The 15,427-nt window shown below is 41.0% G+C and overlaps 1 protein-coding gene across 1 annotated transcript in view; it reads left to right on the forward strand.

Annotated features, from left to right (window-relative positions):
- Window positions 1–223: 223 nt before the first annotated feature.
- The window catches only part of LOC306971102 (voltage-dependent calcium channel subunit alpha-2/delta-4-like), a 62,326-nt gene continuing 47,122 nt past the window's right edge, over window positions 224–15,427 (forward strand). The window contains exons 1-10 of the mRNA XM_079567247.1: window positions 224–859; window positions 8,187–8,268; window positions 10,035–10,151; window positions 10,274–10,333; window positions 10,425–10,587; window positions 10,670–10,801; window positions 11,873–11,933; window positions 13,379–13,529; window positions 14,011–14,085; window positions 14,563–14,652. Of these exons, the coding sequence (XP_079423373.1) occupies window positions 759–859; window positions 8,187–8,268; window positions 10,035–10,151; window positions 10,274–10,333; window positions 10,425–10,587; window positions 10,670–10,801; window positions 11,873–11,933; window positions 13,379–13,529; window positions 14,011–14,085; window positions 14,563–14,652 (1,032 nt within the window). The 5' untranslated portion in view covers window positions 224–758. The remainder of the gene's footprint in view (window positions 860–8,186; window positions 8,269–10,034; window positions 10,152–10,273; window positions 10,334–10,424; window positions 10,588–10,669; window positions 10,802–11,872; window positions 11,934–13,378; window positions 13,530–14,010; window positions 14,086–14,562; window positions 14,653–15,427) is intronic.

Here is a 15,427-nt window from a genome sequence, read left to right on the forward strand (position 1 = left end):
ATTGATTTCCTGCCACATTCGAAAAGCCAGTAATCAATGCTTGCCGATCCGGGTGTCTGTTTGTTTGTGTGTGGGATGCATCATATCACTCTGTCTCTGTCTCTCTCTCTCCGTGTTGCACCACGTTGAGCCTAACCTGCTTCCGGCCGCTCTCATTGGTGGGAGTGGAGTCCGTCTCCAGAAATCGCTCTAATCCTCTTAGATAAAACACAGGCCTGGCCCAATCCCCTGCTCCAATCCAACCCCTCCCGGCGGGCTCTCCTCTGCTCCTGCCTCTCTGTGCGGGGAAGAGCGCTTTTTAATCCAAGCAGATTACGTTGCAAATTGGGCGACAGTGGAGGCGAGCGGCTAAAAAAGGAAAGAAAAAAAAAGAAAGAAATCTACTGTGGGGCTGCCAGGTTGTGTCGGTCCCGAATGTTTGCTGAAAATTAACCCACATTTCTACCGGCAGCTGCGGGAGTCATGCTCGAGGCACCTGGGGGAACTTGGAAGACACCGGAGCGGAGGAGGAAACTTTTATCGCCGTCCAATTTGGAATTTGTCACTTTGTGTTTTTTAGCTTGACAACTTTCACCAACATGGATCATTTTTTCCTCTTTTGGAAGTAGACGAAATGCCAGCAGCAAGACGGGGCAAGATCAAGAGTGTAGATTGTGGGACAACGGTGATATTGCTCAGTGCTCATCAAATATGGGATCTGGCCAACAGGAGGAAGCCTTTATGAGCTGTTGATGACATTTTGAGACTTTTGAAAGAGCATGGAGTCCAGGGCGCGAGGAGTGAGGAGGCTCCTGGCCCTGTTAGGATTTTTAAGTTTATGGCTTGCAGCTCAAGCCCAGATGAAGATCCCACCTGAGACGTAAGTATTGTTTTTATTTATATTTGGAATAAGTACACAGGCTGGGAGCTCCCTTGATAGTATGCATGTTTTGGACACTTCTAGATGGTGTAATATGTTAATTGATTTTTTTGTCAAGACAGTTTCAGAGTAATTGCATATTTTATATATTTTTTTAATTGTGAGTGTAGTACGGTATTCCTTCTTTTAAACCATATTACCAAGATTGTGTGTTTAAACATGATAGTGACCCAGTAACATAGATGTTTCCCATCTAGGGATTCGGGGAGCACTTGGTAAGGGGGGCTAGGGGGGTGTCTGACCTCAGGTTAAAAAAAAGGTGAAACTGAATAGAATTTCAATACTAATGTCAAAGAAAAGCTATTTTTATATTCAAAATACAAAATACTGAATAATACATGTCTAGTTGCACACGTTAATAAAATTCTGTCAGGATCCTCGAGTTAGGGGGTACTCGGACTCGGAGTATAAATTAATATCGCAGGGGTACGAGGAACAAAAGATTGGGAACCACTCACATACAGTAGATAACCACATATTCCTTTAATGTTGAGTCAAATGAATAGGTAATAAGTAGATTAACCTTTAGGTCATCGTGGGCAACTACATCTTCTAATGCTTTGTAAAATGAAATCTATCTATTCCCACAGAAGTATGACCTACTTTACATTTGCTTTAATTGGGACAAACCTGAAACAAGTTACAGTTCACTGTCCACAGCTGCATCACTAACAACCCCCCAGAGCGCAGTGTGAAACTGAAACCACATGCTCCTATGGGACTTGCGGTAGAGACTCTGCTTTCGGTGAGAGAGTGTAGTGTAGTGCATGGTTTGCTTTTGGCTTTCAATGGTGCATGATGCCTGAGTGGTTAGTTCTCCACTACACAAGAAGGTCAGTTCAAAGCTAGGTCTCTTTGACTGGCAGGTGACTGGCTCAAAGTGTCTATGATTTCGGCTCATGTCAACAAAATTTGATTTAAATAGGCGAGGGTTGATGAGCTTCACTTTTAATTTTTGGACAATTGGACAATTAAGTTCTGTGCAATTTTCGTTGTATTATTATTTTTTTTTTTTACTGCAATGCGTTTTATAGCCTCTATAGAGTTTGGGATTGAAGGTTACAAATTTAGCGTTACTATGGAAATCCACAATTTTCCAAGGCAACAACGTCCATACCCATTAGCCAAAACAATGTTGAGTGTCCAAATGCTGTAATGTGAACAATAACTCCAGTAATTTATATTTTTTACCAGCTTCATTAGCAATTATTAAGGAATGTGGAAGCTGGCATTAAGTGTCCAAGCTTAAATAAACGTTTCAAAATGTGGCCCAAATATAAAAAGTATTTGGACTCTGTGTCCATAGGTTGACCATGTACATGTTCCATTCATAACCAATGACATGCATTCAACATCTCTAAGGAATGTCTTTATTTAATTGACTTCTCAGTTTGTTTGGGTGCTTGAAGGCGAGGGCCCAGTGCAATGATTGGGTTAAACTTTTCTGCGCGTGCATTATCTGCTCCCTCCATCTGTGACTGGCACAGCTCTGCGGCCTTTTGACACCGGCCTGGTCACCTTCGTCTGTGACCCATATCCACAACATGACCACTGCAGGACGGCCGCTCATCTGTGTCAGTTTAAAACGACCACAGGCCATTCACAAATCCAACTCAGTGTAATCTACGAATGTCAAGGTAAAAATCTGGAACTATTCAGGCACAACATTCTGACCAGAGAGTCTTTTATCTTCTTCAAAAAGGACATGAAAAAGCAAATGCGGGTAAAAGGTTATACAAGGGATCCTCTTATTGATCTGTTAACCAAGGTATAAAGCCAATACAGGTGATCGTTTACTACTCCAATATGACTAAAGGTTACTCAGTCAAATTTTTTACTTAAAGTACATAGGACAGGTTTTAATGCTTTTGAAAATATTACTTATTTAGATGAATAACATCATTTGCAAGTAATAATTATAATTTTATTTCAGTGAAGCTGCAATTTAATGAAGAAATGTTGGGCGGAAAAGTTATATATTTTTTTTGAAAATATTTTTTAAGCTTCTGACAGGAAGTGGCAGAGAGGTGATGTGAAGTTGGCTCATTTCTCAATGACATAACATGGTCGGCACGGCAACAGTTTAAAATTGTTTGCCTCTATCTATGTCACTTCCTGTCAGTGTCCAATAAGGAAGTGAAACTATAAACATCATAAAAATGGTTAAGCTAACAAATGCTGGGTACATTTTTAATTGTGTTAAAGACCCCCCCGTCTTTCATCTCTCCCTGGTGTCTCTGGCCAGAAAACCACGCTTGCAACTTCCCTGCCTCTGGGTTGGAGCCACCAATACACATTAATGGAATCACCAAGAAGAAGCAAACAGGCTAACTGCGAGCTAGCGCCACTTAAACAGTATTTACAGATGTACAATATCCCTCTCTCCCTTTGGGCCAGATCTTGTGGCGGTGCACGGGGCGGCGCAGGCTCTTGGCGAATTATTTTCCGAGTGGCGGCGCTATATGTGCCATTCGCCTCCGCCACCTGTGAGGGGGCGTCACAAGAGGAGGTGACTGCACAGATGGAAACACGGCTGACATTCACTTCCTCGTTTACATTGCGCTGTCTTGCGTTCTTTCTTAAGCCTTAGGCTCTCACAGGTCAAACTAAAAACTTTATTTACCCCATCGTGAGCTAAACGATGTTCACGTCTCGAGAGAAAAAGAGCTACAGCGTCCGCTGTGGCGCGGATCGGCCCGCGCTTGGCGTGAACTCAAAGCAAAACAAAAGCACATGTTCACCCCACACAACCACTCTCCTGGACGCGGAGCCGATCTGGTTGGAGGAAAATGTGTGTGTCTCCACCCATTTAAATGCGCTAAGTCTGGAGTGGCAAGATCACAAAATGCGCTCCTACTGAGCGCAAAATGTCACGCTATCGTCTGCGTTTTGATGCACAAGATCGGGCCCTTTGTCTTTTCTGTCAGCGTAGTATTTACTCTCACAGACAATTAATGAGTAAAAAAACACAACATGCTCCGACACCTGCAGTGGCGCTTATAGTAGCATGACTTACTTAGTTCTGCTTTAACTGCTGTAGATTGTAGTATTGTAGTACAAATCCAATCAATTAGTGGTATGAAAAATAACTTTGCGGCATCAAAAACATGTGATTGTGTCATTTACCCCTGGTGCACCTCTCTGAGCAACCTGGCCAAATTTACCTTTTTACTTTGGAGTAATTCCAGAACAGAATGTACAGGAGCATAAAGCATTATATTTATCTTTCAAATGTTGTGGAGTGTTAGTTGTACGTTTTCTACAAAAATACTGCTCCAGTATCCTCAAAAACGTATATATCCGTGAGTAAATCTGACCACCTCCACTACCAACACATCAGTTTTCATAAAATATCATATCGTTGTTCATATTCCGCTGTCCTCACCTCAATATTAATATTGTAAGCTTTGATTTATATTTTAGGCCTCCGCTAATGAGGACACTGAAGAGGCTTATTACACATAGATGATGGAGGTCTGTATATGAACGCTTTTTTATTACAGATGTTGTGTATATGTCTGGGGCTGAAACTGGGATAAAAAACATCTCCAGCCTTGGTGCTTGAGCGAAACATTGCTTGACCCAATTAGTTTTACATCAAAGACAACAGTGGAGACTTTGGGAGAATCTCTGTAGTGTTCTGTGTGAATACTCGATCACTGCATAATGTGGACCGAAAGTGGGACAAGTGGAAGTTGGATCATTTACCACAATATTTCGAACTCAGCAACGCTGTCTGTGAGGAACAAAAGCGTTTGCACGTTGTGGACTTTGCGGTTTCGGTGTGCCAGCGAGAAAGCGGGTCGACAACTGCAAAATAAACAGTTTCTTAGATCGTGGAGGAATATGGATGGCAAAACAAATACAAGGATCTCATGCATTTGAAAATATGTTTGTCAAGGTTGGAATTACAGGTTGAAAAGTATTTGAACATATTATTAGACCCTTGGAGACATACTATTTTGTTTTTTACAAAGGAATTTACTACTACTTTGCTAGAAGGTTGTGTTCACGTTCTAGAATTTGAAGATTGTATGTTTTTTACAGGAGCACAGCACCTTGACCATAGATACATTAACTAAATAGAACCTTCAACATTCTGCAGCGAGTGTCAGCTTGACTTGTCCCTCATTTGCCTCTGTTGCTGTGCTGTTGCCGTGACTGCATACCCTCTTGGTACTTTACAATCTTTTGATGTCACATGAACGCAACCACAACAGTGTGAAGATTTCAAATTGATCGACATGAATTGTGCAATTGTGCAGCTCTAAATGTCATCATCATTTTCTTCACTGGATCTCCTGCAAACTCAACTGGACATTATTGGAACTTAAAGTAAATTAAATTTAAAAAAAATTAAATTAATTTGTTCTAACTCTAAAAAATAGAATAACCATTTTGTCATTATGGAAATGTTAATGAAAACTGCAGTAATAGGACCAAAGACCTTCACTTTATATTATGGTCAGTTGTAGTTATTGCCGATTAGCCTCGTTGTGCTTTTAAAGAACAACTAAGCAACTTGTTTACCTAAATAAATCCTTTTCGTAGTCCCTCTGAGGTTAATACAAGTGTTTATGGGATGATTGGAGGGTCTTTCATCTCCCCCTGGTGTCTCTGGCCAGAAAATCACAATTACAACTTTCCCTGCACCGGGTCGGAGGCGCAATACACACTAATGGAATCACGACGAAGAAACTAACAGGCTAACAGGCAAAGCTAACTGCGGGCTAGCGCCACTTAAATAATATTTACAGCCAAGTTTGCGTGAAAGAAATGATCTTTATTGTCTAACTGGATGTGCAATGTTCCTCTCTCCCTTTGTCTTTTATGTCAGTGTAGTATTTACTATCACGGACAATTAATGAGTAAAATACCGCAACATGCTACGACACCTGCAGTGGCGCTTATGGCCGCTCAGGACACGAGTTACTTAGTTCTGCATTAAATCGTACTATTTAATTTAAGTCTAAATGAATGAGGAATTTTACTTTTGTGACTAAAGCAGGTTTCGAGCTGGGCAAAATTGTTGAGCAGTTTGGCAATGTCACGCCGCATTAGCATGAAGTTTACAGCAAGTTCAGATTAAAGACCACACCTTTTCTGTTTCTCCTAAATGAGAGTTGAAACGTCTCCAGCTAAGTAACTTCTTTTAGATGATAACTTTAAAAAACATTGTTACTGTGGAATACACCTGGACAACTGAGAGCCCACAGAGGCAGCAGTAACATCACTTGGAAAAGTCTGAATCTGCACATGCGCATACAATGAGTTCATAAGTTTACGTCTGTTGTTTGATGTGAATCCAACTAAACAAAATAACCAAACAAAAGGCCAACTGGCTGCCGTCGACCAGTAATTCTCAACTGGTGGGTTAAGGGTCGGATTTTCAGCATTAATCTGCTGGCATAATACAATAACACTACCCAAATCTGTTCTAAATGAATAAAGGCTCATTCAATGCTTAAAATAACAATATGTGGGGAAAAGAGTATCATACAGAATATGAATGTGTGTATGGGTTGGAATAAACCAGATGCAAACCACTGCAATGCACTGACTCAATAATCAAAATCGGTAGTTTGTCATTTCACCCAGTGCGGCTGATTGTGATGTGTGTCTGTCATTGTGAGTGCCCACACACCTGCTGCGCACCGCTCTGACCCAGATGAGGAGCAGCTTATCTAAAGCTCTTGCCACAGTCACTTTTAACTGCCTGTGTCTGGCCAACGCTGTCTCTATGGAAACAACATCGTAATCATCAGATAGTAAAAGCTACATTTTATTACATAAGCATTATCACAAAATAGCTCCTAATATCCTCTACACCAATCTTCTAAAAGCATCTTACCCTGGACTTTCGGCTTGGCATTTCTTACAACCTCGCCTCTGCCCTTCCCCAAATCCACATTTATTTTCTCCTTTGGGTAAAAGTCCCTTTTTTATAAAGTAGGTTATCCAGTCTTGGATCATCTCTAATGCATCCTCTTGCACACTGTCCTCTCCCTGCACACTCCTCATTGAGCAGGTTTGCTTTAGTGCGCTTGTATTGCTACATTGTGTTGTCCCTGACTGGTGAATGTGGTGTGAACTGACTCCAAAGTCCGAGTGAGTGCTGGACAGAATTTGGTTTGCATTGTGTTATGCATTAAAGGAATAGGCCACCGTTTTTACATACTACAATATGTTCTTACCTCACTTTAGACGTGTTAATATATCCCCGTCTGGTCTTTGTCCGTGCGCTCTGTCACGCAAACGGAGCACATACGCAGCCTCTCCCACATGTCACATAGCTCCGAAAAAGCTCACGATAGAAGCTACCAAGCTGTGCCACGTGTTCCCTATTTAAATAAAGTTACGTGAAGTGTTTTCATGCGAAGTATATTTACACAGAAATGTAACATGTCGATTTTATAAGCAAATAAAAAGGGGGACTATATTGTGAGGCGTAATGATACGAGGAGCAAAACGTCCGCGCAGTAACTCCTAAAGACTTCCCCCGCTCACTTCCGTCAATAACCTTTAGGAGTTACTGCGCGGACGTTTTACTCCTCGTATCATTACGCCTCACAATATAGTCCCCCTTTTTATTTGCTTATAAAATCGACATGTTACATTTCTGTGTAAATATACTTTGCATGAAAACACTTCACGTAACTTTATTTAAATAGGGAACACGTGGAAGAGCTTGGTAGCTTCTATCGTGAGCTTTTTTGGAGCTATGTGACATGTGGGAGAGGCTGCGTATGTGCTCCGTTTGCCTGGCAGAGCGCACGGACAAAGACCAGACGGGGATATATTAACACGTCTAAAGTGAGGTAAGAACATATTTTAGTATGTAAAAACGGTGGCCTATTCCTTTAACATGGGTGCCTGTTTTGTGTTTGTTGAAGCTCTAATTTTTCACACTCTTTACATTAAATAGTAAAGAACTATTGCTTGTCAGTTTTCTTGGTCCAAACTTGGTTGATACAGTATTTATGTGCTTTAATATAATCTCTGATCAACAGGGGTTTTGCATATATTCTATGCAGTGTGGTATAAAGTACTTCCCAAAGGTGAAAGCAGAGTTTAATCCAATCTTATAATGCATAATCCAGTCATGTGTTATATCAAATCCTGCTGGTTTTAGTCGCCCTGTAAATGAGCTCAGATTTAAACATGGAAAATGAGAATATGGATGGTAATCCTCAGCCAATCTGTGGACATTGTCTCTGTAATGGCGGAACAGTAATCATACTTAAATCACGTGTGTGTGTGCTTTCAGAGTGCAGCAGTGGGCCAATGTGTTCTCTGTCCAGCTTCGAGAGGTTACTGTAAAGTACTCCGGCTCCTTGCTGCTGCAAAAGGTAATATCTAAACTACTGCTGTCTACAGGAACAAGCTGAATGATGACACAGATCTTTGCTAATTTCAGCCAAAACCTTCTACTGTGGCGTGCAAATGTTCAGGCATAACATTTAGACAAGGCAAAAACAGAGGTTGGAGAAGGGAAGGCAAAGAATTTAATGAAAAGAACATCAACCCAACTGTTCACCGTGAGGGTGGATACATCATCCTTTGGGGTTATATTGCAGCCAGTGGCATAGGGAACATTTCATGGGTAGAATGAAGAATTGGTTCAATTAAATTCAAGAAAATTCTGAAGGAAAACTTTACACCATCTGTGAAAAAGCCTCTACAAATGGGTAATGATGGTAAACACATCAAAATCCATGGATTACATAGAGGTGCAGTATTAAGGTTTTTGCCGTAGGGTTCACAGTCTCCAGACCTGAACATAGTTTAGGATCTGCAGATAAACCTCCGAAGAGCAGTGCGTGCAAGACAGACCAGACTTCTCAACACTGGAAGATTATTTTTAAAGGAAGAAAGGGCTGAAATCCTTGAAATTTGATATATCGACCGGCCAATATATCGGGCCGATATTTGGGGATTTTACAATATCGGCTATCGGCCGATCTAGCACCGAAAAAAGCCGATATTTCCGGGACCGAAAAATGATAGAGACTTCCCGTTCCCACAACTCAGGGGAGGTGAGAAACATTGCAAGGAAAACTGGTTAGCTTCAAGTTTGTTAAACACGAGTTTCACTAAACCTCCGTCAATATGGACATGCTGCATGTCATTCTGAAGTGCAGTATCTGGAGAATTCAATCGCGGAGTTAGCTTTAACCTCCGCTATTATATTTTTGATCGCCACGCAATATGCAGCGGCTAGTAACAATATGCTAATGCTACCGACCACTAATCAAATCTGGGACAGAAAATATGATTGGATCACCTAAAGTAATAAAATAAAATAGGCCAGTGCTGGAGCCAAGTATTTCTTTTTGTAGGATTAGACCAGACATGCGGAAAAATCGGCCAAAAATATCGGCCGAGCATATTGGCATCGGCCAATTAACATCCCAAAATAGCGGCATCGGCCTTAGAAAAAAACATATCGGTCGGCCTTTGAGGCTACAAGGCATTAAAATGTAATAGAAAGAAATGAAGCCTGATTCTTGTTATGTTTTGGGATTGTCTCATTTGTAACTTCATGCCTTTTCAAGATCATTTCATCTTCCCCTCACTTCATTGTTCACGTCAATAGATATTTTGATCTGATGTGCCTAAACTTTTCCACTCCACTGTATTTAATATTATGCAGACCTGATTTTATAAAATGTAGTGATCGTGTTCGCTCACAAAGGAATGACAGTAAAGCCCAGATTGAGAAGAGAGTCCTCTTTACTACGGGATTTATGAGCCGCTCTCATTTTCGACATCCATTTATCGGTCAGATTTAGATTTCGACTGTGGTTTATGGATTTCACACACAGCCACAGCCAGTGTTTAGTGAGAAATGTATGATCAGTGTAAATCTATGTGCAACAGATGAAAGGATCAGAGGACTCGAACCTTATGCCTCGCTAAGCTCTCTTTCTTTGGCCTATTTTTTGTTGTGATGTTTATGTTGAAAATGACTCTCTTTTGTGAGTGTAGGCTGATATCAAGTGAGTGAACTTTTTTTTTTCTGATCATTTAAAAAGAAAGGTAATTTTCCTACAGCACTGAAGCGGTGGTACCAGTACTGCGAAACGCCTGCATGTTATTTTGTGTCTTATGCTAGAAATTGAAAGATGTGGAGCCGATCATAAAGATTGTGGAGATCGACGGGAAGGACCTGGTGAAGGATTACTCAGACGAGATTGAGCGGATGCTGGGAAGCAAGATGAAGTCCGTCAAGGTAAGATCTCAATGAGAGTCGTGTTTGGTTTTAGTTTCGCGCATCGACTCAGGATAGGAGAAACAGTAAAGCCCAGACTTTTGAAGACAGTCCTTTTTTACTGATTGTGATCTTCCTCCCAGCGGTTAGCGGAGTCTGCCGAGGACGCCGATCTGTACCATGACTTCAACTCAACGTTAGAGGTCATTTCCCATATTGTTAAGATATTAAGCTTCAAACCCACAATGGGTTTGAAGAGGCATGGTTTCTCATGTTTTCTTTGTTCGATCTCAGTTCGATTACTACAACTCCATGATGATAAATACAGTGGATGAAGACGGGAACTACGCCGACCTGGGAGGAGAGTTTCCCCTGGAGGAGAACGAGCACTTTAACAATTTACCAGTGAACACCCAACAGAGTGACATCCAGGTCCCCACCAATGTCTACAACAAAGGTACCTTTGACTCGAGCTTAGAGTTTAAGTAAGGGCATAATGTGGGTTATCATCTTGAACCTCTTGTGCTTGTTGTGGTCAGACCCCGTGATCCTGAATGCCATCTATAACTCGGAGGCTCTGAACGACGTCTTCATCAGTAACTTTCAGAAAGACCCCACTTTGACCTGGCAGTTCTTTGGCAGCTCTGCCGGCTTCTTCAGGATATACCCAGGTCAGACGACAAGCGTTTCATACATTTTAAAGCAAGACACTGCAGGAGAATAAGGAAAATAATCATTTAGAGATATCCAACTGAAACTTGCTGTAGATTACTGATGTTAATAGGTGAAAATGGCCAAAACTGGTACAAATCCAAATAACGGATCAGCCTGGTTTGAATTTATTTTATATTTATTTTGTTGATGTATCAGTTATAAAGATTTCTGAAAGGCTAGTTATTAGTGGAACAATTTTTGTCTTGTTTTTTTGGGATTCAAAAACTCAATGAATAGGCTAAGAATTAGACAATAATATTTTTTTAAGTACAACCCTGGAAGATTTTGAGTTGCAGGTGCTACCAAAGTGGAAATGTTGCAAGAGTGGAATGAAAACCTCATTTTTAGAAATCGAGACTTCGGGATCGGGATTTTTTTGCCACAGAAAGAAAATGACCATATTTGGATTGCAGCGTCCTCTTGGTCGTGTTTCGTACGACACTCCGATACCAAACATGTGAATATTTGTGAATGTATTGTATACGCGTGTGAAAGACAAGGCCGTTTCTGTACTAATTTCCTGAAAAACTACGGTGGGCGACCTGAGAAAAGTCATAAAATAAGCATAGTCAAGTGTGAGTTTGGTCTTTGTTTTTTTACTCTGACTAAGATGTAAAGGGAGAGAACCAGCTATAAACCTCTACATTGACACTGCCGGAAAAAATATGTTTTCACCTGCCGTGTCTCGCCTTAAAGGATTAGGCCACCGTTTTACAATACAGTTACATCTGCGCAGTAATATAATCAAAGTACTCCAGGTGTTATTACGCCTCACGCCTGGAAAAGGAAAACGTGGAACAGCTTGGTAGTTTCTAACGTCATCCCAGTTTGGAGCTATAACTTTAACTACTATAACTACAACATTTGCGTGACTGAGCGCACGCACAAAGACCAGACAGGTACACATCAACTCGTCAAAGCAAAAGTAAGAACATATCTCAGTATGGAAAAACGGTGGCCTTATAGATGTAGAGTTGCATGGTCCATCACTGGTGACTCTTGATTTAATGTTAAACGCTTTGTTCCAGGTATTAAATGGACTCCAGATGCCAACGGGGTGGCTGCCTTTGACTGCAGGAACCGAAACTGGTGAGTGTTGCGTTGCAGAAGCCTTATGTCAGTAGTTTAGTAGTAGTAGAACTAGCGGGCTTGTTTACCAATCAGGATTATATGCAATAGTTGTTTGATAATCTTGTTAATTCGACTGTAAACAGAGAGGCAGATGGCCGTGCCGCGGTTTAGCCTCTTAAAGGTGTCATCTCACAAGCCGCGTCATTGACTGTGGGCATTGCAGAAAGTGTAAAGAAATTTGAAGGAAGTGTGAAGTTTATCTGATCAAAGGTTCTTGAAAAATAAAAAGTGAAACATTGCTGTTGTCAGCGTCACATAGTTACAGTATTATAGAAAAAAAAAAGATCCCCAAGAAGTGATCCTGGAGACGTGAAAAAATGAATACAATTATAATAGTAACAGTATTCAATCAAGTTGGAGACACTTCTTTCTTTCTGATTATAGAAACAGTACCAATAAATTAATTAGCAGTCACAAAAAAATGTAATAAATAATAAATGGGAAATTGGAACACAGGACAGTTTTTCTCTCTCACTACCAAGACACCGAACAGTTGAACTAATTTCTCAAAAACTGTGCTGATATGCATGTTTTGACAACAAAGTTCCCTTTTTTATCTTAAACATCCATTTCCACTTCTGTCTCACGAGTGCAGCGATATGTGAACTTGTTCCTAAGACAGAAATGAGTGTGGATTTAAGGAAAGTGTGTGAAAAGCTGTTAGAGCCCGGGTAGTAGCCTCTCCCCATCACTGACATTGACACACTTGGCACATGTTGAAAACATCTCCTGCTCAGTTTCAGTCAGTCTGGAGATACTACTCTGTTGGCTGAGAGGCGTAGCCTTCAGCCTGATCCTCTCCCGAAGACGATTAGCTCCTTAGTCAGGTCACTGCCGTGCACATGGCGCCATATGCAGCGCTTCATACACTTCTGAATGGTACGGAGCGCTGCATATGTCCCTGAATGCCTCGTCATAACGCATTACAGCTGCTGAGCTGGAAAAGCCGCTGCATACATCTGTACATCTGCCACTGAGAGGAGACAATTAGTGCAAGCATGCAACCGTTCCAAATCAAAGTTAGAGTGTGTCCTGAAATGACCAGTGTATAAAGCTGAATCGGAGCCTTTGACAAGCTAAGCAGATCACATAATATTTTCAACCCTTACCCAGATGGGTTATACGTGAGTTAATGCATCAGTGTGTGCTTGTAACAATTGTACATAATACTGATTATTGATAAGGAGCATTTTGTCATTGATAATAGTTGTTAGGAGTGGGAGGGGATGTGCAATTAATTAATTATTTCTTATTGCTACTTTATTAATTATATTAATAAAACGTATGATCGAAATACTGTTTTTAAACATCTATAAAGAGTACAGATAAATTGACAAAAATGTAATAAGCGAGAATTAAAAGATGTGTCCTCAGACATGTGTCAATAATGAAACACTTTGCAGGTACATTCAGGCGGCTACCTCTCCCAAAGACATCATTATAATGGTGGACATCAGTGGCAGCATGAAGGGCCTGAAGATGACCATCGCCAAACACACCATCAACACCATTCTGGACACACTTGGAGAGAATGACTTCGTCAACGTCATCGCTGTAAGAGGACGTTCCTCACTGTTAAGTCCAGACTGTGTTGATGATCATGAGAACCATGGCTTGTGCCAAACAGAGCGCTTTTTAGTTTACAGAAAAGAGGTGGTCTTGGCTAAGGTCTGGCAAGTCCAGAATGATACCACTTTGTACTTTTTTATACACATACGCTGACTGCTTCACTCCGCTTCCTGTTCGTTCATGTTTTCTCCACCTCAGAAATGTAGTTGATACCGCGGGCACCAGACACAATTGCTGGTAAAGCGGTGAGTCTGGATTTACAGGCCAGAAAATGACACGCACATAAAAAAAGTCTGAAAAAAGTCTTTAAAGACATTGCTGGGTGCTATGTATGTTTGTTTTCAATCAATCAATATCTGCTGTTTAGACTAATCAATTTCGCATTTACGAGGCATTTACCATCTGCAACAGACCTGTTTATATTACGTTCAAATTCCAGTGCCTCATATTTGTGTCATTTCAACAGTACACCGACTACGTCCGGTACGTGGAGCCGTGTTTTAAAGGGACTCTGGTTCAGGCCGACTTGGACAACAGAGAGGTAACACCATTATCTGCTTCATTGGGGTTTAGAGTCTTATATCCCTAACAGACACACACACACGCACACACGCAACACACAACGGACACGGTGCATGGGCCGCATCATGAGATCAGCCTCTTGGCCTACTTCTTAAACTGACATCAGAAACCACAGCAGGTTCACCTACGGCACCGAGCGTCTGTCAGCGGAGCAGCCCAGTTTGCACATACACTCTTGTACACGCATTTTGATAATTGTATTTTACAGAATTGTATTCCCAATATTGGCAGTAACTTGTTTGTATGAGCTCTCAGTTGTAAGACAGGTCTACTATGAGAGGCAACATCCACAACACTAGCAGTAAATGACCAAGTACAGATGACGGCTTAAGAACCCTTGTCTGCAATAGAAAACTCCTGTGACATGCACTTTCATTAGTGTTCCGTTTTTGTTTGACAACCTTCCATGTCCTGTTGCGACTGTGTTGTCTTTCAGCATTTTAAGCTTCTGGTGGAGGAAATTCATGTCAAAGGAGAAGCAAAGATCAACAAAGCCATGAAGGAAGCTTTCAAAATCCTCAATGAGGTTGGTGCGAGAAATGATGTAGAATAAGTCGTAAGTTACTGAAAGACAGAGCATGTAGCACTATTCTCGGTTGGCAGAACCTGTATAAAGGTTTGCTTTGTACAGGTTTTAGCCATAGGATCTGGCCAGTGCTAATCTCCAAAAAATCTCTTTTCAAAGTGATATCTTTCTGACTAAAATTAGATTAAAGGCCTATTCATACTCCACAAGAAATGGAGTATGAATAAGACTTGGGGTCTTCCAATAACCATCCAAAGAGCTTCATATTTGAATTTGGTGCCAAAGGAACAGGTTTGTGCTTTTTTGTGTAGAAGAAAAATACTATAAATGTAAAGTAAACGAAATTCATTTTGGATTTTTGTTGCCTACAATTGTACTAACCCTTAAAGGGTCTATATGGAGTTAAAAATGTTAAAATTAAGTGTTTTCCTCCCCCTACATGTTCCAGCCATGTCCTAATGTGTAGAATGAGCCCTGACCTGTTCACCACAACTACCTCTAAAACTCAAAAAGTTGTTAATTCGGGTCCGAAGTGCCGTCATGCACAAGATTAATATAGAAGCTGCAGTTACGCCTAAGACCTGAGGTGGCAGTAGTGAGTATAAAATGGCCAACTTGCATCTAGTCCCTTTAATTTGTAAATGAGTAGTTTCAGGAACACTCTCATTAAACACCGTTATATCAGATCAAGTCCTTGCCGGATCCTCCTAAATATTTCTCGCATTACTTGCCCTTAAAAACCGAAAATTGGGGGAATGCGTTCCCCCAAACGGGG

Source organism: Gobius niger (genome assembly GCF_951799975.1).
Source record: "Gobius niger genome assembly, chromosome: 12".
Taxonomy (NCBI): Eukaryota; Metazoa; Chordata; class Actinopteri; order Gobiiformes; family Gobiidae; genus Gobius; species Gobius niger.